Below are 24,720 nucleotides of genomic sequence, written 5' to 3' on the forward strand. Positions count from 1 at the left end.
ACAGCCTGGGTAGGTCTCAGTGTTAAGGGAACAGGCATTTACTTCTACAGGACACTTCCCAGAGCTCTGAGATGGCTGAGGAAGTGCTGCTGAGCTGAGAAACATGTGTGGTTTGCTCTGGGGATGCACAGCCTGAAAGGGAAGGAAAAGTGAGAAGAGCTAAGAGGCTTGGTGTGCTAAGCAGCCCTTTGGCTGCCAGTGATCTTCAGCACAATTCTTAAAGTAAAAATTTGAATTGCATCTTGGGATTTAATAACAACCAACTAAGAACCAGGAGTCTGATTCTGAGAGATCAGTGTTGTATCCCTGGTTCTGTCATAAGTCTCATTCTTGGCTGTGGGCAAGGTACTTAAGGTATTTGCATATCTTGGATTTCACTCTTGCAAATGTAAAAACAAATGTAAAAACAAAGTCCTTTGTGTTTGCATTTTTTCTGCTGCTATGATCTTGTATTAGTCCTAATCATTATTTCCAAGTACAGAATAACAGTACTTCCAGAAGCTGGATTTTATTGTGTTCAAATAACGCTTCTTTATCTGTTTCACAGCTCGAGTTCCTAAAAAAATCTTGAAATGCAAAGCAGTATCTCGGGAGTTAAACTTTTCTTCGGCAGAACAAATGGAAAAATTCCGTCTGGAACAGAAAGTTTATTTCAAAGGGCAGTGTCTAGAAGGTATGGATGTGCTCTGTGTGCTGCAGCACAGGGACTGACCCCCAGCAGGGCAGGGATTAGAGTGACTAAAATGGGTTGAATGTGGTGATTTTAATTTTTCAGAGTAGCACTGAAGCACTCATCTTGTCAGTACTAATGGGCCACAGTATTAAGGATAGCATTTCATAAGTGTATTAACACTGTTATGTAAGCAAAAAAGCTGGGTAATCATGCCTGAGGGCATAAATCCACCACAGACTGCCTGAGGCAAGGAAACAGCTTATTTCAGAGTCAGCTATTACTGGAATTCCTGGGTCTTCCTCAGAATGCCAGGCTGGAGTCCTGGGTTACCTGAGTTACAGCAGTGCCAGTGACCCCGCAACTGCACATCTGATCCCCTACCACTGCAATGCTGCTCCTGATCTGGGCTGGAGGAGGGGCAGATAAAACACTGAGCTCCATGTCTTTTGGGCAACCAGTTGCACACTTAACCTCAACTGGATCCCAGGGATGTCTGCAAGAGGAAGAGTGTGGTTTCCCTGTTCCAAATTAAGTATGTTGAAATTTTCACTGAATGCCAAGGAAGTGGTGTGACCTTATCAGTACCATCAGCTATTTTAGCAAGGGAGTGTCTGCTCTAATAGGAGTGCAAGGTTCAATGTAGTTTAAGATGTACAAAGTAATGTAAATGTAAAATGTTGGCAGCCCAGTAGGATGGTTTAGGGATTTCCCCAGCCTGTCACGTGAAAAGCAAAAGGACCATTTGTGAATTTTCTTCTTCAAATGCCTCTGGATCTGGTTGTTGTTGTTGTTTTCTACTTTGCAGAATGGTTCTTTGAATTTGGTTTTGTGATTCCTAACTCCACAAACACTTGGCAGTCCTTGATAGAGGCAGCACCTGAATCACAGATGATGCCAGCTAACGTTTTAACGTGAGTGCCTTGGGCTTGCAGAATCTGAGAGCAGGCAAAGCAAAAGCAGTGTGTGGCATTTCCTTGGGGGCAATGGTGGGAAGGAGGAGAGGGAACTGCTACCAACTCTGAATCACCTCACTGCTGTTACTTGTTGAGAGATAAAAGGGGTTAAGCCAACCTCATTACCTTCCATCCCATAGGTCCAATTTGCATTAATATAGTAATAAAGGTTTGGAGAAAGCAAAACTGATTCTTTAATAAAGTTGCCTAATTTTTTTTTGGAAGGTGAATCGTGAAAGGATTTTAAAATGTTTTACAACTTAATACCCATTACATCCAGGGGAAAGAAAAACCAGCAGATTTTTGGGCCATTTTTAAATCAGCTATTGATCACTGACTCTTGTCCAAGGTAGTTTAGTTCATGCAATATATCACCTGCAGTAGCTGCTCTAGTGTTTGTTTCATCACTGTAACATTTTGCTGAGCTTTATGTCTTTAATACTGGCTTATACATATTTAGTGTATATGCATATATACACATATATATATACACATTTATATACTATATATATATATACACACTATATGCATATATACACACATTTATATACACTATGCATGGAGCTGTATCTGGGGCTAAAATACCCTTAACAGGTAGGAATCAGTCATTTTACATCACCTGCAGGAAGATTCAGACACCCTCCTCATGAAGTCTACTCCTGGCTCTGTGTGCACATGGGCTCCTGAGCAGGGCAGCGATGCCTCAGATGTGTCACAGTAATATGTGCTGGGCATTGCTCAGTGTGGGCAGCCAGGCTCCAGCTTTGGGAGGATGATGGAAAAGGCTCCTGGAGGGAGGCTCTTGGGAAGGGTAACCATCTTCCCTGCAGTGCTGGATGGGTGCTGGCAAGCACACAAGGAGTGCACTGCCAGAAACAGAAGGGTTTGGGAACCCTGCTGCCAACAAGAGGCAGACACAAGCAGCCAGAATCACTGCAAGGTCACTGTGTCCCCTGGAAGACCTCCCTCTCCAGCATTTTCCCTCTCATTCCCTGTCTGGAGCAAAGCCAGTCGCATAGAGAAGGCACCAGGATGGGAGCTACTGTCACTGATTCCCATTCACAGCACGTTCTAAAGAGAGAGCGCGCTCGAAGGAGAGCACCAGTGTTCAAAAGTGCTCCTGGCACAGCCTGCTCAGAACCTTGGAGGTGCTGCACACACCCTCGGCTCCCAGAGCTGGGCACTGTCAGTTGGTACAAGAGGAGCCAGATTTGGGAACCAGAGTAAAGAGACATAGACATCTGACAAGTTGGTTTTAATCATCTCAGGAATTCAAGACATTTTCAGGACTGGGAGTTAAGAGAAGCTAGTTTTTAAATGACCTTGAGGATTTTCCAATGTCCCATTTTTCTCTGAAGTATGTCCACTTGTACTGGGGAGCCCAGATCGCTCTTCTATTCATGGAGGTATCCTAAAGTCATTCTTGAGAGTTTTCAGTAGAACCCTCCAGTCCAAAGAAATCCAAAGCAGAATTTGTGGCCCAAAGAGGTCATCATTTTACAGCTGCCAATATTTGGAGAGCCCCTCATTTTCTGATCTTCCCAAAGACCTTGGTGTTTCCAAACCAGAAGAGAATGGAGATGTGATACATGGTGCTAACCAAGACACTCTGCATGAAGGGTTCCCAGGATGACTGAATATCAGACTGAGAACATTCTCTGACATTTAAGTTCAAGCGTTGTCCACACCACAGCGAAACCTTACACTCCTAGCAGGTCCAGTGTTACAGACACTGAGAGCCACAGTGGAGGTAGAATTGCTGCTTTGGTTTTCAAGAGACAGGTGTTGTTTAGACATGGTCAGATCACACTGCTCAGGTGTCCAGGTGCTGTAATGGTTTCAGAGTTCTTATTTTATGTACCAAAATCTCAAAAGTCAGCAAGTTAAATGCCCAGAGCTTCTGTCACACCCAAACCCACATTTTCCATTGCAGTTTGTATAAAATATGCTTATGTCTTTGCATTTAAGCACTTCTTGAGGAAAATGACATGTTAAGTTGGTTGATGTAGCTTGCTCAGCACTAGAGGACAGAGAAGGACAGAGAAGGAGAATAAAAAAAGAATTCCCATTGGTTTTCACAATTCCTGCAGGAGATGGGCCTGAAGGTGCTGGGACTGCTAGTTTATTGTTAACAATAGGAGTGAGCAAGAGTTTGCTGTCTGAGCACTCTGCAGCCTGAGCAGTACCATGCTCAGACCAGGGGAGGGATGGGGAGAACATTCCACACAGGAATGTGTTTGGGAGACCCTTCAGTCCTGACTGTCCCTGACCAGGACAGTGCTCACTGTGTGCAGCTCCAAACCAAAGAGATGATGTTGTGGGGTGGTCAGGGTGTGAGCCCAGGCTTGTGAGAGCCTGGAGAGGAGCAATCACTGTCCATGCATCCTTCTAATGCCTCTTCTTTCTCCTCCTTTCCTCCTGCAGTGGTAATGTTATTATAGAAACCAAATTCTATGATGACGATCTTCTCGTAAGCACTTCCAGAGTGAGACTTTTCTACGTTTGAGATGGGGCTTTTTGGAGCTGTTTTAGTTTTCCTCCATACAGTTCTTGGTGCAGAACCCCCCGACTATCCAGTGGAAGACACTCCTGTAGGCAGTGACCCTGGGGACCAGCTCAGCGTGGGTTGTGACCTTTGCCCATCAGTTATTTTGCTTTCTCCTCTGACAAGACCAGACCAAATCCTCAGAGACGGGGCCATCTGCTCAGCGATGCCCTCAGGAAGAGAGGCTGTCTCTGAACACAGGCAAACGATGGTCATGCAGAACCAATACTGTAAATTTATGTTAGTCTCATCCTTTCTACTTCTCTGGACCCTGGTATAATCTCCCATTTCCACTCACACCAAACTCTCAATGCTTTTCTTTTGGGGTTAAGTTAACCTTTTCATTTTTCTCATGTTGTAGATTTTTATCCTTTTGCTGGATTTCTGTGTAACTGGTCCACACATCCTCTTACCCCAAACTTGTAAAATAGACTGTGATATCACCTAATGTAATTAAAACAGATTTCTCAATTAAAACATTCCTACCGTCCAAAGAAGGGAAGAAATGTTAGTTTTGTGTGTTTTCCTTTCTATTACAAAAATGTACCTCAGCAGGCACAAACTCCTATCGCTCAAGCCAACAGCAGAACAGGGCTTTCCACTGCCCTGCCCCTTCTACAACCTCCATCTTTGTTAAGCTTCTCTTCCTCCAACTGGCTACATCAGAAAGGTGTCCTGAACTTCTCTGACCAAGGCTTCTCCTTGGCCTCCCCTCTGTCTGTTAATCCCAATTGTCCCTTTGTCACCAGTCTCAAGCAGCACCACAGTATTCTGCTTTTCCAAGTGCCTGGGGACACTCAAGCCCCTCTGGAAAACCCAAGTTCCCCTGAGCCCACCAGCATCACTGCCGTGCTGGGCTGGGTTCACTGGAGCTCTGCTGGGACTGCAGTTGCTGACACCAACACTCCGCATATGTGTGGAGGCTTCAATGACACATGGCAGCAACTTTTCTGTAACAGATTTCTCCAGCCCTGCTGCCACTTCTCCCTGCCGTTTGTAATCAGCTCTAGCCCGTGGACATTGTGGGAAGGGGCATCTCCAGCTTCTGCTCCTGAACATCACAAGCAGCTGTGTCATCACTCGACGCCTTGGTCAGCCTGTCCTGTTGCTGGGCTTGAGATTCAGAGCCACAGGAAAATGAAAGGCATCATTTCACATCCTGGATTCAGCCACTGGGTGTATGTGGGAGGAATACAGAGTAAATATTGTTTTAGGGGGATTGAAGTTGGACCGTTAATCCCCATTAGCCGTGGCAGCAACTTTCTCACCAGACCTCACTGCTCACAGCTCCAGGCTGGAGCACCCATAGGGCAGAGTCTTGTCAGCAGTGTGACCCATCCTAGGCCAGCCTTCACACAGAGACATAACCAAAACTGCACCTGCCAGGAATGACAGCCAGTGAGAAGAGCCTCTGTCCAAGAGGAGACACAAAGGTATCCAAAGAGGAAAAACAAAAAAGGCTGAATGTCTTGAGAGCAGGTGCCTTTGTGTTGTAGGGCAGATGATCCACTAGACCCACACAGGAGATGTCCAACAGAGATAGGAAGCAGACACCACCTCTGCCAAGCCTAGCTACAGCCAAGGACTGACCCAGAGCAGAGGGACAGATGCTCCCAGTGGGTCAGAGTCTACCCTGGTGCCTTTTCTTCTAATGGCAAATCCTATCCTGGGCTGCATCCAAAGCAGCATAGCCAGCAGGTCAAGGGAGATGATTTCTTCCCCTCTACGCCATTCTTGTGAGACCCCACCTGGAGTGCTGCATCCAGCCCTGGGGTGTCAGTACAGGAAAGGCATAGACCCGATGGAGGAGGTCCAGAGAAGGCCTCAAAAATTATCAGAGGGAAGGGTGAGCTTGCCAGTGAAGACAGCCTGAGACAGCTGCTGTTGTTCAGCCTGGAGAGACCTTTTTGCAGCCTTCCAGTATTTCAAGGGGTCTATAAGAGATAAGAACACACTTTTTAGTAGGGCCAGTAGCTATAGGGCAAGGGGTGATGGCTTTAAACCCAAGGAGAGTCAATTTAGATTAGATACAAGGAAGGAATTTCTTGGGGTGAGGGTGGTGAAACACTGGAACAGGTTGCCCAGATCGGGTCAGGTCAGTGTATCAGCACCTGACCTGGCTGGAGATGTCCCTACTCATGGCAGGGGGGTTGGACGAGGTGACCTTTAAAAGTCCTTTCCAACCTACATCGTTCTGTGAGACAAGCTGCGAATTCCCACACCCACTTAACCTTCCTGGCGCCTGCGGGACGCTCTCTCTGCGGGGCCGCTCACCCCGGAGGCTCCGTGGGGCTTCAAGTGGCCACCGACTCGCGTGGCTGAGGCTTCCCCCGGGTGAGCAGAGCTGGGAGAGGGCCCCGGAGGGACACGGGGCCTGAGACAGCCCAGGGAGGTCTCCGGAGCCCCTTCCCTCCGCGCCCGCCCTGCCCGGGCTGGCCCAGTTTGCCCAGTCCGGCCCAGTTTGCCCGGTCGGGGCTGGCGGGTCCCGCTACGGCGGGTCACTGCCGCCCTCCAGTGGCTCCGTGGGGAACAGCCGGGAGCCGCTCACCCGCTCCTGGTCCTCAACAGCCTCTCCCAGAACCCACCCCCGCGTGGTTCATCAGCCTCCCTGAAGGGCCCGAGGAGCAAACGGCGGGGCTGCGGGAGGGAAGGGCAGGGGTGACATGGGGTCTGAGCAGCCACCACCTAAAACCCAGGCAAAGGCTCCCGGGGTGCTCAGAACAGGAGCTAACTGTGGGTTCCCTTCCCTGTGGGGCTGATGGGATTTGGGAGCCCTGGGAAAGGATCAGGACGTATGAGCATGTCCCATGGTCAGGGCCCAAGCATGGCACAGTCAGATCTTGGCTCCCTCGCGTGGGAGAGCAAATATGCCACTGAAGGGAAAGGTGGGGCTGGAAAGCAAGAGAGGGGAGCAGGAGGTCAGGGGTGCATGTGTCACTACTGCCACCATCCACTGCCACAAACCATCCATGTCGCTGTGGTGGTTCTGGCCGCAACCTGAGGGTAGCCTCACGCCACTCTCTGTGCAAAGTTTGGGGGTGAGAAGTGAATACGAGGACCAACACAGTGATTCTTCCCCTTATTTACCAAGTAAGTTCTCACCTGGAAGTTCACAGGCTTGGCAGGCATTTCTGGGCCACGAAGCTGCTCCCAGCCAGGTCCACGTGCAGGGCTCTGCACGAGGGAAAAGCTCCGTGGTGGAAGAGAGGCAACTTTGGCAAGGGTAGGACCTGGCTAGGCCCCTGAGGAGCCTCTCACTAGGCAGGACCTTGCCCAAAGCACAGCCACGCACAAAACCCCTGGCTCACTTGGAGCTGCTGCCTCCAGGCGCCAGCTGGAAAGTCGCCACAGGGGTTTCATCCCCACCTCGGGAGGGCTGTGAGCCACCCTGGCGGCCTTGGAAACCTGGTGGTGGCCAGGAAACTGCTTGGAAACGCAGTCAGGGGCCAGAGAGGCACATGGGAAAGTGGAGAGAGCTGTGCACAGTTTGGGGGGCTGGCACACAGAGATTTGGGGTGAAACTCCATCCTCCAGCCATGTCTTGGCCTGGGAGCACTCCAGGTTGGGCTGTTGCACGGCAGGGAGGCAGCAAGGGAGGACGGTGATGCACAACATCCTTTTGGCTTCAGGGGAGCTCTCTGCATAGTTTTGGGGTCCGTCACACCATGAGGCTCCCTGGAGCATGGCTTTTGGCAATGGAACCACCCCGCGGTGGGCTGCAGGGCTGGCTGCGGAGCAGGACCCTGCATCGGGCGTGTGAGACTCCTCCCTGTGTGCTGCCATGAGGGTGAGGGGAACGGGGCCGATTCCTCCTCTCCACGGCAAGCACCAGGCTGTCACACGCTCAGCGCCCACCGGCAGCACCCCTCCAGGCTGTCACCCACCCCGGCTGCTGTAGGAGCCCTCAGCTGCCCGCCCGCCCGGCAAAGCCACCGGGGCTCCGTCTGACGCGTGCCCCAAATCTGCCCCGCCCGATAAGGCTCAGGCGGGGCAGCAGAGCCGTCCTAATGTGGTTAATGAGCTGATTCATGACAGTTGCTGCCGAACAAGAGGCGCACAAACAGCCCACGGCCACGTTATGTTCGGTGTCTGCTTCGCTACTCTTACCTTCCCGCAGGTGCGGGTGGCACGGGCAGGCGGCGGGCAGGGCGTGGTGACAGCGGGCAGAGAGTGGCGGCAACGGGCAGCCTTCAGCGTCAGCAACATCTCGTCCCACCTCACGCAGTGCCATCCAGTTCACCAGCACTGGGAGGGGACAGGAGGCCTAGGAAGGTTTTAGTCCCTCTGCTCCTTTTTGGGGGGCACAGATCCCTCCCCTGAGTTGCCAAATCAGAGACAGACAGAGCTCCAAGCAGGCACTCAGCCACTTGGTCACAGGGATTTCACTGCCAGGTGACTTGGGCACAGTCCTATCTCTCCCCAAGGACAGGAGGAGGGCAGCTGAAGCAAATACAGGATTCAAAGCACCCTTTTTGCAGTCCAAGGTGTCCAATTCCTCCTGCCCTAGGGAGCCTCTGGTCACCAGCCCCTCAGTGCTACAGGACCCTTCCCATGGCAATCCCTATTGGGGCTCAGCAGCTGCCTCATGCTAGTGCAGGTCTGACATCCACAGCAGAACTCCAAGAGAGGGGCCAGCCATCACCACCGCCCCTTTGGAAGAACATCCCATCCTTAGGGCATCCAGCTCTACAGCAAAGTCATCCCCGCACCACCCCACCTGCACCAGAATCCTGCCTGCTCTCCCAGCGCCTCAGTGCCAGGCAGGGTGCCGAGAGTGGCACACACCCAGAAAGGGGTGACAAGGTGACACAGAGCAAGGGAGCGAGAGGGCAGTGCTGGGGTCCTGGTGTCCCCAAAGCCAGGCTGGAAAGGCTTGACATTGCCCTGAATGTGCAAAAGGGGAACAGTGACAAGTTGTGGGAAGGGATCATGTCCTCACCAGGTACGGAAGATGGGCCCCAAGAAACTGCTGGGGATGCTGGAGGAAACCACACAAATGGTGTGAAGACCCTGAGGGTGAGGGACTGACAGAGCTGGAGCCACCTGGCTGATAGAAAAGCAAGTGTTCCAAGGAGAGGGCAGAGGCCCAATTTCCATAGGAGGAGGTGGCAAAACCAGCAGCTGAGGCCAGATACATTTGGCTCAGGAACTGGGAACGTCTGCGCCCCTTGATGTTTCCCGGAATCCTTGCAGGAAATTCCCTGGCACAGAACAGGAGCACGGGGGAGGTAGAGTTCCGGCTGCCCCGGGCCAGCAGCCACGGTGTGCCGCCTGTTCATCCCCGTCACCACCAGCCTGGCTGCCTTTCCTGGCAGGTTGGCCTTGGCAGCACGACCCAGGACGCGGGACAGCCACGGCCTGTCCCCAGGGCGCTGCCGTGTCTCGGGGGGAGCGCGGGGCTTCCCCATCCCGCAGCACTAGATGGTGCTGCAAGACAGCGCTGCTGCCTGCGCTGCACAGCCCCGCTGGCCGGGCGGGGAGGACGCTGCCTGTGGTCACCGCCTCGGCCGGGGCCCCGGGAGAGCCACCGAGGGCCAGCCCCACACCAGGCAGGCTGGCGGGTCACCTGGGATGGGACGTGCCACCAGCTGTGCCCCAGGAGAGGAGCGGCCCTACCTCTGGACTGGACATGCTGTTGCTTGTGCCAGCCCGGAGCCGAGAGGAAGTGTCCCGGCATCTCCACCTCCGTACCTCACGCCTGCCTTCATCCCACTTTCGACCATTTCCCTGCCAAGCTGGGAATGCACAAGTCCCTGAATCCCAAGGCCGCAGCAAATACGGCCAAACACAGTCCCCAGCCTTTGCTGGGGACCTGTCAGCTCTGAGGGGTGCCCAAGGCCATCCCACGGACCTGCATAGAGTGCAGGGAGCACCAGCTCTAGTCCCTGCTTGGGGACAGGTGTCCCACTCTCATCCCTTCCCATGGCAGAGTCCCACAGTCCCGCTCTTGCCTGCTGCTCACTTCCCCAGATGCTGCTCTCCAGAGCTGCAGCCTTGTTCCACAGTCCCTGCCAGGGATGGAGCTTTAGGCTGGGGGTGTCCCCAGGGAAGCAGCACATCCTCACCTTGTGAGTAGGGATAAGGGGGATTAGCCCCATATGGGAAACGAGCCAGCCTCTGCAATCTTTGTGGCTTGGTTTAAGCAAAATTGGCTCTGCGCCCCACACTGCACTATCCCTGCAGGGGCTGCACCCCACGGCAGCTGCTCTGAGCCCTCGTGTGCCCTTGGGGCCTCGCCTGGTAGCACAGACAACCCAGTGCAGGCTCTCCAGCCCCATGCAGGACCACACTCCCTGCCACTCCAGACAGGGCATTTAGTGCCACATCCCTTCTCTGCCTGTGGATCCAGGGTCTGGCAGTGCCCTGCTGCTGGACAGGGAGCAGCAGGTGCCTTGTACTTGCTATGGGTCATTGTCCTCCTCGACGTGGCCTGTGGGTCATGTGCCCACTGAGCACTGGGATCTCCAGCTTTGGGCACAGGTGGCAGCCTCCCTCACACCTCCTGCTCTGAGCCCTGACAGAGGGTGCTGCTTCCCGGCTCTCTGAGGGAGCAGGGCCAGGAGCCTGCTCTGCCTGCAGCAAAGGAGAGGAACCCAGGCAGATGCCCACAGAGCCCAGGGCAGAGCCAGCTGGAGGACCCACATCCCCACCCAACACCCAGGCAGAGCCCCTCGCCTTCAGGCCTCAGTGTAGGAAAGGACACATGTAACGATCCCATCCCTGTGGGTTCTCCAAGGGCACAGCAGGTTGTGCTTTCTCAACCCCCCAGGTGTTCTGCTTGCACCGTGCTTTCTTACAAAAGGAATGCAGGATCCTCTCCAGGTCCATATCTGCTCTGAAGGACAGCACTGGATGCTTATTCCCAGATCTCTTCCTGGCCCACACATAGCACAGCCCCGTGGAGTGGCCTTTGAGCCCACCAAGCCCTGCTTGCTCACCATCCCTCCCTCTGGGACTCCCCCATCAGCCATGAACAGGAGCCATGGCCCTTAGCAGGGTTTGCAAAGCTGAGGGTCTCTCTCAGCCCTTCCTTCTGTTCTCCTGCCCTTCAGGGAGGATCAGCTCAGCCAGAAAAGATGGAGCAGCCATGGGCACAAGGACAGAGAATTCACAGGGTTTGCACAGGAAGAGCTCCAGGTACCCCAGCTCTGCTCCCTCTCCTAGGCTCCCACCGCCAGAGGCGAAAAGGATTGAAGTGGTGGCCCCAAGAAAACTTGGCAGTGGGAGTAAACAATCCAGTTGGGTTTCTGAGCTCAAGGACCTCCACTGGGCTGGGAATGGCCAGGTCCCTCCAGGTCCAGGGACAGAGCTGTCCCCACTCACTGAGAGTGACAGGCTGTGGGGACACAGCAGCCAGGGATGAGACTGGAACAAGATATCCCACATCTGCTCCTCAGCCTGGGCTGGGCTTTCCTGCCCACAGCAGGCAGCTCTTGAGGCAAATGCACAAACATTCCTGAGCCATTTAGGTAGCATATACTTGATGGGTTGAGCCATGACTACTACCCAAGACCCTGGGCTTCCACAGTCCACTCCTGAGGGTCTGTTCCAATGGGACACCTCACATCCTGAGCCAGGCGGCAGTTGCTCCACAACAGGAGTAGCTCTTCGTGTCTACTTTCAACAGCAACCACTCAAAATTGCTTCTGTGTTTGTGAGCCTGAGGAATCATGCCTGGAAGGCAGTTTCACCCATCCGTCTCCTAAGTTGATGCCAATTATTTGCCCAGACACAAATTGCACCAGTAACCAACTTCAGCCTGTGTCTTGCTTGCAGTCCAAGCCCTGCATTCCCCACAGGCAAGTTCTCCACCAAGCCCCCAGGTGCTCCAAATTTCATGAAGGTTGTCAAGATGTAACAGGATGTTTTGGATGAGACTAACCAAAAGCTACAGCTGGTGCAGGACAACTAACCCACTATGGGCAGGTCAGGACTGGAGGCAGCTGTGCTGGCCCAGGCTCAGTCCCGCTGCCCACAGGGCATGGATTCAGCTCCACTGGTTCTGCTGTCTGTGACCTCCGGCAGGACTGCTCCACTGGAGTGATATGTTTTAGGCCAACCACGTGGGAGCTGTTCTCAATGTACCTGGTTGTTGAGCCGCACAAAGGTGGCTTCAGCTGATGTGTAGACACAGCAGAATCCTTGGGAAAGGCTGCCCTTGGTTTAAGGGGCCACTGGAGCACATTGGCACAGCCTGAGTCCCAGCACATACGACGCTCTCCTGATGCTCCCTCCTGCAGCTCTCCCAATAGTTCATGTGGGAGCTACCTCACCCATCTTCAGAGGTCAGCAGCCAGCCAACACACCTCAGAACAGCTTCATCCACTTGCCTCCACAGTCTCCAGGACCAGTGTGATCAGCAGCTTAAGCAGGATTCGGATTCCTCACGACATGTCTGCAGGCGAGGAGCAGCACTGGCAGTTGTGCTCCGCAGGTCACAGCTGAACGTGTGACCTGTGACACAGCTCTGGGTGAGGGCTCCAGCACCACTCCATGCCTGAAGGCACAAGATGGCTGCATGCTCTTCACCTTCCATCCCATGGCATCAGCCCCCACAGAGCCCAGCTCTGGCCTCCAGGCAGGGCTGGGATCATCTCCTGAACATCCGAGGCAGGTGGGACTCTCTGAGTCCCAGTGGGCAGACCCTGGCACAAGCTGAGTCCTCAGGAAGACCATCTCCAAGATCTTCACAGGCACCTTCAGCTGGCATGACTCCTGTAAGCCCTCTCCTGCTGCTCCTGGTCCCTGTCCCAAGACACTACCCAGGTGAGCAGTCCCTCTGTCATTTTGGAATCACTTGGCCCCTGTGGCACTGGGCACTAAAAAACCACCACATTCCACCTACATCCCTCTGAGACCTTGCAGGGGGGAGCCTTTTCCAAAGGAACCACCTTCCAAAGGACCACAGCTCCTCCATTCTGGGATGACCCCAACTGCTGGGACAGCCCAACAGCTGAAGGGCCTTTAAAGCTCCTGGCAGGGTGTGGCTGCCCCTGATTGGCTGGGACAGATGGCAGGCAGCAGCTCCTGATTGGCTCAATGCAGTTGGCCTCATGCTGTGATTGGTGGGCTGCTGCTGCAAGGGGTGAGGCAGCAGCAGATACAAGTGGCAGCACGTGGTTGGTTGTGGAGAAGTGCCAGGTGGCAGCACATGATTGGTCAGACCAGAGTGCTGCTTGGTTATGATTGGTGGAGGCAGCATGAGGCAGGAAGGGCCAGGTGGCAGCATGGGATTGGCTGGTTGGCTGAGCCGCCACATGGGGATTGGCTGGGGCTGGGATCCCTGCAAAGATCCTGCACTGAGCTGTGCCTGAGCCCCAGTCCTGGCACCGGTGACACCAGAGCACCCCCAGGGTCACGGGGTGGCAGGGGCAGCGAGGGCCACGAAAGGGGAGAGATGGGGTGCAGAAACACCAGGGCACGTGGGGTCGAGGGAGTGGGGTTTGCCCCCTCCATCACCAGGGGCTGTGGGAACTCACGGCAGCCAGGTGCAGACCAGGAGCTGTAGGGCTGGGAGTCCCTCTGACTTGCCCACGCACCCCTGGCTGCTACATGCCCTACCCATCAGTAGTATGCCCACCTGGGGTTTTACCCCACACCAAAATAGACCCTGCGACCTAGGCTGCCATGGTTTTGGGGGGCTGCAGCGCAGACTGCAGTGCAATGGGGACAGTAAGGCCACTTTACTTCCCCCCCCCGGCCCTCACACCAGCTTTGTGTGTGCAGGGTCTCCACATTTCAGGGACACCGGGATCCAGCTCTTGTCTACGCAGCTGCAGAAGCTTATTTGAATAATTTGCCTTGCAAATCTACAAGTACCAGCTTGAGTCTTGCACCATTGACGCCCATCCCATCATGATGCAGGAGCCACGCATGGGGCAGCTGTGGTGAGGACACGAGGACCTGGATGCAACCCCCAGCAGTGCACCACAAAGCCCCACCCAGCAGCACGGTGACACTCAGCAGCACCGTCTGCCACACTCATGATGTCACATCCCATGGGAGGACTGGGTAACCGAACCTAGTGCTGCCTCCAGCCCTGCCACAAGCTCCCCTCACCCAAACGGGGCTGGATGCGGCCTGTGCATCGAGGCAGCAAGTCTGATAAACTATCAGCCAGCACCACAACTCACTGGATAATTAAGGTGTAAGTACAGAGTAAGTGACCTGGCTGTTCCTGGGGATCAGGAGGGGCTGTGACTTTCACAGCCAGTGCATTATAGGCACATTGATTCCTCAAAAAAAAAAAAAAAGTTAAAGAGGAATCATCTCCCAGCATCTGAACACTGACTGCTGGGATTGCAGTGTGAGAGGCAGAAACGAGACCATCTGGTGAGGCTTTGGCACAGCCTGGATCAGTAGGGAAAGGGGACTCCCTGGAGCCAGGGCGAGGACTTGGGAAACACAGATACAAAGCAGGTTCTTGCAAACGAACTCCACACACCTGGCAGAGCAGGCTGAGCTTTTCCATGCTCCAACAGCCTGGAGGAAGGAGGAAAAACGAGTTGGAGGAAGGTTAGGAGCAAAGCAGCAGAGGCTTAAGCTAAGTTACAACCTTTTGGTTTATTTGAGTGCACAGACAAACCTGAGCCTGTCTCCCTGGGGTCCCACCACCAAACCTTGAACTTGGCATCCCAGAAATTGCTGGGTGACCAGTGCAGGCTGGAGCATGCCCCCAGGACCTGTTCTGGCTGAATCCAAACCCTGCTGACACTGCCTCCTGCCCCATTGCCAGCCATGCTTGAACAAGCCCCAAGGGAGGGAAGGCATTTATTTATACGGCCTGAGCTCTCCCCTCCCCACAACCAGGTGTCAATCACCTCCAGCAGATACTGCAAGGAAGGATTTTGGGGATGGGTTTCTCATCCCAGCTACACAAGCCAAACAGTCTCCAACGAATTTGGCTACAGAGACAGAATTGCTGAGCAAACCATACCCAGGCCCCCCCACACTCCCTTGTCCATGTTCCCCAGTCTAAACCATCCCTACCTCTTGCCAAGGGCAGCCAGAACATGCAGGATCATGCAGAGGCCATGCTGGGGACACCAGTGCAGCTCTCCATAGGCATACAGCCATGGAAAGACACTGCCTCCCCTACTTAGCAGCAGGGGGACAGCACGGCCCCCAGACCCTCCCCACCAACAGCACAGCCCCTGCATCCCCTTCTCTCTCTCTTCCCAGCCCAAGTCCAAAGCAAAGAAAGAAAGAAGATAAAGAAGGGAAGAAATAAAAAAAAAAAACTAAAACAAATGAAAACTAAAACAAAAAGCAGCAGTTGGGAGGCAGCCTTGTTAGGACAACTCAGCAAAATAAAATTCCGGTTTATTGTTGGACAACATTGTTTCACACATACATCAAACAGGCCAAAAAAAAAAAAAAAAGAAAAAATAAAAATAAACAGCAACTTCATAGACAGAAAAAAAAAGAAAACCTTTTTATCTTTGGCCTTGCCACCTCATACAAACCACGATCTATGGTACAGCTAAAGTACATACACAAAAAAAGTTACTGGAATGCTCAGAATAAGATTGTAATTTTTTTTTTCATTTTTGTCTTTTTTTAATTTTTTTTTACAAGGTTTTGTTTTATTCTCCTTTGAGATAATGGTTTGGGCCTGGTCACACCACAAGTAAAGTCAGAGATAGGTAACAAGAGAGATATACACTTCAAAGCCCCCCTTTTGGTCAATCCGAGATCACTTAAAAATGGCGGACCTCCTAACAATATGTACAAAAATATAAAATGTAAATAAAAAATACAAACAAATTCTCCTTTAAAGTACTTTTAAGAAAGAAAGCAGGGCCTTGAAGTTTTGGTGCTTGGGAGGAAGGGGGGTTGTGGGGGCAGGGGGGTTTTTCTCTCCCCGCTAACAGGCGAATCATTTCCATGTTCGTTGAGTGGCAGCGCCGCGCCGGGGGGCGGGGACGGGTTCACTCTACTTGGTGAGGATGACCACGGCGGAGGGGGGAGGAAGGGCGGTGTGTGTGGGAAAGGGGACTGCAACAGGAGTCCCAAGGGGGGACCCGAGGGTGAAGAGGACACGCTGGCCTTTTTTTGTTGGTTTGTTTTCCTCCTTATTTAAAAAAAAAAAAAAAAAAAAAAAAAAAAAGAAGAAAAGAAAAAAAATTGCTGCCTAGTCATCTTCATCGGTTTTCTGCTTCTTGGGATCGACATCGTCGTCCTGGGGGAAAAGCAAAGCGGTCAGGAGAGGGGGATTAGGAGTGGGGCTTCTGGGGGCGGGCAAGAGTCATCCCAAGGCAGAGAGTCAGGTAGGGGAGTTTCAGGTCTCTCTCCTGCCTCAGGAGCAAGGTCCGAGCACCACAGGTGTTTCAACCCCTCAGGCAAAATCCTCTTTTCTCAGGCAGCTCCCAAGTGCCCCCACCCAGGCCTGCCATGAGCATTCCAGGGCACCCAGGGCCAGGGCTCAACGGAGCGGGAGCAGACACCTCCCTAACCAGGCCAGCGTATAAACGGAACTGGGCTGTGTCCCTGGAGAGACACAGGGAGCACACAGGCAGAACATCCCAGCCCCAGAGGTAAACCCAGCCCAACCCCTCTGGCCCCACTGACACCCACCTCCCACCCAAGCCCTCTGGGGACACGTGTGGCTCTGAGGGGCTGCCTGCTCTTCCTACCTCATCATCCTCAGCTGCCCGTTTGCCTGTGGCTCCCTCAGCTTCATCATCGTCATCACCATCTTCTTCCTCACCTGCACGGAGTACAAAGAGAGGAAATGTGAGACCCTCCGGGAGAGTTCCAGTACCGCACACCACCCCCTCTGGGTTTAATCCTGGCTCACCCCCACACTGCAAAGCCATGTCCCCATCTCCCCAGGTGGCACAGACCCTGCACAAAACAACAGGTGACAGAGGACCCAGTGGTTTTCTGGACATCCCCCAAACTGACCTGACCCACCCAAGGGAAAATAAGGATTGGCAGCCTTGAGTCTGGTTCACACTGCATTTGTAACAGACAGTGGGATGGCAAAACCACTACCTACATGAGTGCCGAAATCATGGCAAGAATAGGGAAAAAAAAGAGGAAAAAACTCTTTCTAGTGCCTGCTCTGCCTAACCACTCCAGATTACTTCTGCTTCCCTTCGCAGCTATTAGTCCATCTTTAATGAGTTAAGAGAGCCAGAACGCATTAGTTCTGAGTCAGAACACTTTCTAATTATCAGAACAGCAAACAAATGCTTCCAACTTATCTTACAGCCAGCCAGGAGGATGAGCAGTGAGCTCTGGGCTTTGACCCACTTTGAGCTCAAATAGGCCAGTGGATCAGAACGACTGAGTCAATCACCTTCGGCCAGTTTTGGGGACTCAGGGGCAAGCCCGGAGGCAAAACAGCTTCCCTGCTGTCGAGGCAAGTCTCTTGTGTAACATGAGACCCTACTAAAACTTAGAGAGTTAAGGCCAGTAAGCTGGCTTTAAACCACCGCCACAAGCCACACGTATGGACAGCCAGGGGGATTAAGGTCAGCCCATCCTCCCTTCTCCTCTCCCGACGTGTGCCCAGCTGCGGTGTGGCCCATGAGGCAGGAAGGGCCAAGATTAGCTCCCAGCGATGGATCAACACCCCGGCAGCCATCACATGCACTGGGCTGGCCAGCAGGTCAGGTGACAGTGCCAAGCTGATTGGGAGCATTTTTAGTTCTTTGAGCTGCTTTAAGCAAAGCAAATAATGAGATGGGATGGAGAGATGTGAGAGGAAAATATACCCTCAAGCTCTCCTCTGCTGTCAAACCCCGGGAGTTTGGCTGCTAGTCTTGGCTAAAAAAGCTGATGCAAGCTGGACTTGCTGCCTTTAAATCTCTCTCCTGCAGTGCTCAGGTGCAGCTCTCAGGCAGGGATCGCCCGAGGGCAGCGAGCACGGACAGAGCCCGTGCCAGCGGTCAGAGCCTGTGCCGGATCCCTGCAAGGCACCGGAGTCTCCAGGCACCGCGTGCCAAATCGTGCCTGTGCTCCGTGAGCTAGGAAGAGCAGGGCTGGCACTGCGGGACCAAAGCTCCCCGGGTTTGTCACAGCAGTATCCAAGCAACACTTCCACCCCACACATGCGCCTGCAGCACATGCATTCTCCCTGCTCCTACCAGAGAGGAGCAGGGAGAGCCAAGTATTCCCCATCTTATCCAGCTTTAAGTAGGGTCGGGGGTAAATGGGCTCAGGACACAGCAGTGTTGCATCTGTCCCCAAGGGTTAATACCACAGGTTAAAGAGGGGCACAATTCCCAGTTTTTCCTAGTGAACCAATTCCTACAGAAGGGCACAGCAGTCTGCTGAGAGAGTGCTACCCCAAAGGATGTGGCTTTCCCAGCTCACGCTCTCTGAATAAGCACTGGTTTAATGGTCATTAAATTTTCAGCCCTGTCCCTATCTCCCAAAACTAGCCATCAGGTTAGTAGGTCAGCATGTAAACCAAAAATTCTCAGGGGATTAACCTAGTAACAGATAATCAGGAGCCCTGAGTTCATCTCAGCATAACAAGAAAGGTTTTCTCCCAGCCTTAACAAGCGATAAAAATAAACAATGTTATTTATTCAAGCAGATCTTGAAAAAAAAAATAATAGCAGGGAGGGTGAGAAGTGATTTGGCAAGTCACTGCTGCCAGAAACCACTTCCAGACTGGGCCAGGTCAGGAGGCAGCAGAGGGCAGGGAGACATGGGACACTGCAGCCACAGAAGATTCAAAGCAAGCCTATCTTCTCCAGCTGAAGGAGCAGGTAAGAGCCACAGGTTCCTCTGCCTGTCTCCACAAGGCATCCAGTCTGGGAGAGAGGGCTGCATGGGCCTCTCAGCACGCTGCCCCAGGAACAAGGATGGTGATGCCCTGTGTGCCTGGGCCAAGACATGGCCACCCAGTTCTGTCCCTGCCCCACTGGTGTCTGCAGCAGCGGCTGTGCTCACAGCAGTCAAGGGCAGATTTTACTACTCGCACGGAAGGGCTAATGCGCTTATTCAGCGCCGCGGTACGGTGCCGTCTGGCCAGAGGGAGGGAGGAAGGAATCTGCCCTCAACCTGCTGGAAGGGATTCAAGGCTGACTTCACTCCCAGCAGCAGTGGCTTGGGCAAGCAAGGAAGGAGTGAGCCTGGCTGGCGGGAGCCCTCTGCCGCCACCGCGAGGGGGAGATGCTGCTCTCCGCTCGCCTCCGCTTCCCCAGAGCCTGCTGTGCAGAGCAGGACACCGCTGTGGGATGGGGGAACAAACAAAGTTACCATCACCCTCTTCCTCCTCATCCTCTTCTTCACCACCTTCCTCCTCTTCTTCGTCTACTTCATTGTCAGCCTCCTGCTCTCCGTTTTCCTCGTTCTCCTTGGCAAGACAAAACATCACTTAAAAAAATGCACTGGGGAAGGGAGAAGGTGGAAGAGACATTCAGCACAAGTGCGTGTTCCCACCTTTACTGCTGAAAGCAAAGCACCAGCCCGCAGGAGCCCTGGGTGCACATCCCGCTTCCTGCCTGCCTCCACACAACCCAGACAGCCCAGGCATGACAGTAACTTGGGGCTGCAGCTTTGAAACAAAGCTTGCAATGCCTCTCATAACACATTGAAATGTGGCACAGTGCTTTTCTCCCAGCATGTTAAAAAAGGAAACCAATCAGTTTACTTGTAGATGATGTATTTCCCAGGTCAATTGGTTGTAACACTGTAAATCCTAGTGGGTTTTTAAATTTTTTTCCTCTTTATCCCTGTCTACGGAAGAGGTGATACTGGACAGCTTCACATGGCTGTCAGGGAGAGAAACCAAGCCCAGCCTTTCTCCTCTGCACACACATGAACAGCCCACAGGCTGTGAGTGTCTGCATAATGTGAAGTGCCAAAGGCTGGAAGGCTCTGCAGGGCTCAGGCTGTCATTTACAGGGGTCCCCTCTCAACAGTGCTAGGGACAAAGTTGCAGCAAAAGCAAGAAGAGAGAAAAACAAAAAAAAGGCATTGGTGTACAGACTGCCTCTCCCAGCAGATTGCAGCCATACTCACAGCGTTGCCGTTGGCTGGTGCATCTCTGCCATTTTCTGTTTCTTCAACAACTTCCTTCTTCTCTTTTAGATCCTGGAAGGAGCAGAAAAGCAGAGAAGTCACCCCGATTCCAGGTGTCTGGGTCAGAGAAGCTGCAGATCAGGTGTGAAAAACAGTCTGACAGCGAGAGCAGGAGCTGGTTTCTCTTCACACAGATTTGTTCTGTGATTTGGTCGCCACGTTCTGGCTCCTCCTTGGGAACGGGAAAACATGGGGGCGAATCTCAATCCAAGTCAGCCTTGCCCGAGCAGCCATCTAAAAAAAAGACTGCTCTGTTTCACCTCTGAGCTCCCAAACAGACAGAGCTGGCCGCCTGCATATATGCTCAACAGCAGCAGAGCTGGCTGATTGCCCATCTTAGCACAGACCACGCAAGCTCCTGCAATGCCATGGAGAGCCGGCAGCCCTGTCCAAAGGACGGGCTCCCCCGCCCTGGGGCTGCAGGCATCCGCGGCTGCTGGTGCCTTCACAGCACGAACAAATCCCAGGGACTCATTAGCAGAGGCTATGGTCTCTGCCCTGCCTGGGGAAAATCATACAGCAAATATTACATGCCTGGTCCTTCTCACAGCAGCAGAGAGGAGGCTCCAGCATCCAGCTCACAGCTCAAAGTGTAACAGGATGGGGTGGGGGAAGAAGTCTATTTTTACACTGCTCCAAGAGCCATGCCTGGCTAGTTCGGTTCAAGCCTCCATTGCGAGCAAAGCAGGAGCTTGTGTGTTTTTGCTATTGATCACTGTCAAAATGTCATGCCAAGTCGCTCAGCAAACAGGCTGAAAGGATCCAACTTTATGTTCCCGCATTAAGAACACTTGGATTTAACACTGGCATCTCTGCTTGCATCCTCCTTCCCTTCTGTTCCTCCATCAGCTGGAGCGAGATCCTTCAGCACAGCAAGCGCTACCCTAGCCAAGGAAAGCAGAGAGGCCCTTCCCCAGGGCGAGCAACACAGCCACAGCCGGCTTCAGCAGCGACCATGAAGTGTTTAAAAGTTGCTGGAAGCTCCTGCTCCACTGCAGTGGCTTCTCCCCCTCCTGCCAGCCCTTTGCAGCTGCCGTGCCGCCCACGGACAGAGGGCACTTTCACTCCTGGGAGCCACTGCCTCGTGGGAACACAGCAAGGAAGAGCATGGCCCTGCCGGCTCTGCTATAGTGATTACTGCTCCCGTCTGGGAGGGTGTCTATCACCCTGCAGGCTCCTCAGGGGAGGCAGCACAGGCGTTTTTAGACCACCAGGTTACTTAAATAGACAGATGCTGTTTCCAGAAGCACCCACAGGCTACCAGTGTACTAAGGAAAGACTTTCCCTGGAAGAAAGCTTTGAGGGGACAACACCTGTTGATCGAACCTCACCTAAGCAAACCAATCCAGGAGTCTGGAGTAAAACAAACACACAAGATCTCTCCTCCTTTCACTGCTGTGCACAGCACTGCTCACACACGTACCCAGGCCACCTCCTCCACACTGCCCAGTTTCACACTGTCAGTAGCTTCCACTGCCCTGTTCCCTGGAGACTCATCACAACCATTTGGCCTCTTGTGCATCACTGGGGTACAGCTGCTGCATCGCACCAGGCACGTGGGCACGAGGGCAAGAATGGAGTTCCCAAGTTATACAGAGCAAGTCAAGCAGTCAGAATTTCCACATCTCACTGTGTTCTTTTTAAGATGAGTTGTTCACAAACTGCAGGCAAGTTCCTTGTCCCAGTGAAGGAATAACTCACTCTTGGGCATTTTAACTGGACAGATCTCCAGCCCTGACCTTTCCTGCATCACTGAAAATGCTCTCAGTTTAACCACCATCTCGATGCCAGGTCATGAAGTTTGTGGTAGCAACAGGGTTGCAGAGAGCATCCCAGAGTCTCCCTTTTCCTTTCCCAGTCCAACACAAACAGATGTGCGCAGGAGCGTCCAGACCAAGGGCCAGTGCAGCAGCACAGCTGCTCCGGCGCCAAGACTGGGACACAGGCTCTAATTATAGGTGTGTCAGGGCTGTTTGTCTATGGAATGAATAGCAGCGGTGTAGAGTCACATACCACCGGCCCGGAAAGCTCTACCTTCTCCCCGGCCCTGCTGTCGACAGGATCCCGGTGGGAAGCTGGGGAAATCAGGACCCGGGGACGACAGAGGCGCCGACGCAGACCGCGCCTCCCACCGGCAGGGGGCTCACCCGCGCCGCCACGAGCGCGGCCGCCATTCAAACCGCGCGCCACTCTCCGCGTCCCGCTGATTGGCCGGCGGCCAGCGCGGCGCCCCGCGGGCTGCCGGGAGCTGTAGTCCCGGCGGGGGCGGCGCGGCGGACTCCGACTCCCAGGCCCGCACGTGGTGGGCGCCCCGCGGCACCGGCCGGGGGCGGCGCCCGGGCGGGGCGGGAACCCCCTCCCCCCCATCCCCGCCTCCCGGGAGCGTTCCGCACGGCGAGGCGGGACGAGGGCGAACGGCCCCGGTGCCTCCGCGCTTCTCGGGGGTATGGGGGGGGGTCACCTTGCCGCCGTGCGCGCCTCCGCCCGCCCTGCAGCGCGGACCCTTGTGCGCGCCCAGGAGGGTGAGCCAGAGACGAGGCCCCTTCCCGCACGCGGTAAAGGGCAGGGGAAGGTTAACGGCAAACTTGGCCCCGTTCCCCGGGGAAGGATGGGGATCGACCCGCCTCGCCGCTTCCCGGCAGCGGGAGAGTCGAAGGCGGCGGGGATCAAGCCGCGGCCCCGGAACGGAGGCAGGGCAGGCGGGATGGGGGGCATGGCTGCGGGAGCGGGAAACAGAAGTGAAATCGAAATCTGCCAGAAACGGCGTTTTGTTGGTTGGTTTTTACAAACCCTGCTCTCCATCGGATTTTTTTTTTCCCCTCCAGCCGCGCTTCCCCCGGGAGCGGCGCGATCCGGGGCCGGCCGGGGCGGAGGGTGAGGAGGCCGCCGGGCACGTTCCACGCCGTCTTCCCACGGACTAGCCCGGGTCGGGTCCCCTCGCAACTTTTCCGGCCGTGGCCTCGGGCGCAACGGGGCGCACCGCGGCCGCCCAGGGAGCGCAGTCCCCCCGGGAGACGCTCCGCCGCGGCTCGCAGACAAAGGCGTGCGCCGGGAGCCGCAGCGGGGACTCCCGGGAGAGGTTCTCCCGGCTGGTACCGGCGCTTATCAACCGCTTCCCATCACCTCTAGCAGCGACTCGCAAAGTTATCCCGCTGCGAGGAGCTCGGGCCAGGGCCGGCGCCCTCAGCCTCACCGCCCCAGGGCATCTCCCACTGTGGGGGTGGCCCCATCGGGGTAACTCCAAAAATAACAAAAGGCCCCCCGGGAGAACTCCAGAAAACCCCCTATTCCCCCTCACTTCCGAGGGCGACTCCGAAATAATAACCCCTAATTCAGGGCAGTACCTAAAGCGCAAATGCCCACCCCACCCCCCCTCCCCCTTTCCGGGGGGGTACCGCTGAAAAAACAACTGCCCCCGCCACACTCCAGGGGTAACACCAGCACAGCAGACGCCCCTCCCGCATCAACCGGGTGCAACTCCGAAATAGCAACCACCCGCCCACCCCGCTTTTCGGCAACTCCACAACAGACACTGCCCCCCCCTCCCCCCCGTGCCTGTTCCGGAGCGCTTCCCCCCACACCCCCCCCGCAGGGACGGGGCCGAATGGGACACAAGTTTGACGGGGCTGTCAAGCTCCCGCACCGCGGATTGAATGAGCGAGCGCTGCCGGGTGCCGAGGCACTGCCATGCGTGTACCCCCCCCGGCTCCCCGAGCCCCTCCGCAGCGGGACGGTCAGCTGCTGTCCCCAAGAACGGCCGGAAGGAGCGAGTCGCGGAGCGGCGGGGCTCGGCAGCTCCGGCAAAGGTGGCGAGCACGTTTCCCGCACACTGTAGACAAAGGAACGGCGCTGGCAGCCCCGCACGGCGAGCGCGGCGGCGCCGGCTCCGCACCGCGCCGCGCCACCCCGCCAACTTCAACGCGAAGGACGGAGGGGGAAGGGGGGGAAATGAGGGGGCGGGACGGGCAGGGGGGGAAAAAATTATCGATTAAAAAAAATACAAATGAGGAAAAAATACCCAGAAATCGCTCGGAAAAAAAAAATAAACAGGGGGAAAAAAAGCCGTGGAGCAGGGCGCGAGGCGGCGGGTCGCTCACCTTGGCGGAGATCTCAGCGCTGGTGTCCACGGCCGCGTCGGACATGGCGGGGGAGTGCGGGGCTGTGTCGCGCGGGGCTGCGGCGGCGCGGGCGGGCGGGCAGAACAATGCCAAGATGGCTTTGCGCGAGCCAGTGGGAACTCACGCGGCCCCGCCGGCCCTCTTATAGAGCCGGGGGGCGGCGCGCGCGCTGCCCCGCGCCGCGCCCCATTGGCCGCGCGCGCCGCGGCCGCCGGACGCCCATTGGCCGCGGCGCAAACAATGGGGCACGGCCGCTTAAAGGAGCCGGCGAGCGCCGCCACTGCAGTGATGAGTTGCGTCCGGTCTCAGCGCGGCGGGCGCAGAGGGGAGCAGTGCCACGCCCCCCCCGCGCTACCTCCGCCCCCGCCGCCTCCGCCCCGCCCCTCCCGC

At 54.9% G+C, this 24,720-nt stretch overlaps 2 protein-coding genes across 5 annotated transcripts in view; one reads left to right on the top strand and one right to left on the bottom strand.

Moving 5' to 3' along the window:
* Positions 1–4,677, top strand: part of PDE6D (phosphodiesterase 6D) — a 33,659-nt gene extending 28,982 nt beyond the window's left edge. Inside the window, exons 3-5 of the mRNA XM_066325909.1 lie at positions 548–673; positions 1,479–1,584; positions 4,051–4,677. Coding sequence (XP_066182006.1) covers positions 548–673; positions 1,479–1,584; positions 4,051–4,132 — 314 coding nt within the window. The 3' untranslated portion in view covers positions 4,133–4,677. The remainder of the gene's footprint in view (positions 1–547; positions 674–1,478; positions 1,585–4,050) is intronic.
* Positions 4,678–15,459: 10,782 nt separating this feature from the next.
* PTMA (prothymosin alpha) lies at positions 15,460–24,464 on the bottom strand. 4 transcript variants are annotated; one of them, XM_066325903.1, is made up of 5 exons: positions 24,310–24,464; positions 20,153–20,224; positions 19,394–19,484; positions 16,807–16,880; positions 15,460–16,352 (listed from the first exon to the last, which is right to left on the bottom strand). In XM_066325903.1, exons 1-5 carry the CDS (start codon positions 24,352–24,354, stop codon positions 16,305–16,307), a joined length of 330 nt encoding a protein of 109 aa, XP_066182000.1. In that variant the 5' UTR covers positions 24,355–24,464; the 3' UTR covers positions 15,460–16,304. The 4 variants fall into 4 exon arrangements, with proteins under 4 accessions (XP_066182000.1, XP_066181998.1, XP_066182002.1 ...); XM_066325901.1 differs by having other exon boundaries at positions 19,388–19,484; XM_066325905.1 differs by having other exon boundaries at positions 19,394–19,481; positions 24,310–24,463.
* Between the last annotated feature and the right edge of the window lie 256 nt (positions 24,465–24,720).

Source organism: Sylvia atricapilla, chromosome 10 (assembly GCF_009819655.1).
Source record: "Sylvia atricapilla isolate bSylAtr1 chromosome 10, bSylAtr1.pri, whole genome shotgun sequence".
NCBI lineage: Eukaryota > Metazoa > Chordata > Aves > Passeriformes > Sylviidae > Sylvia > Sylvia atricapilla.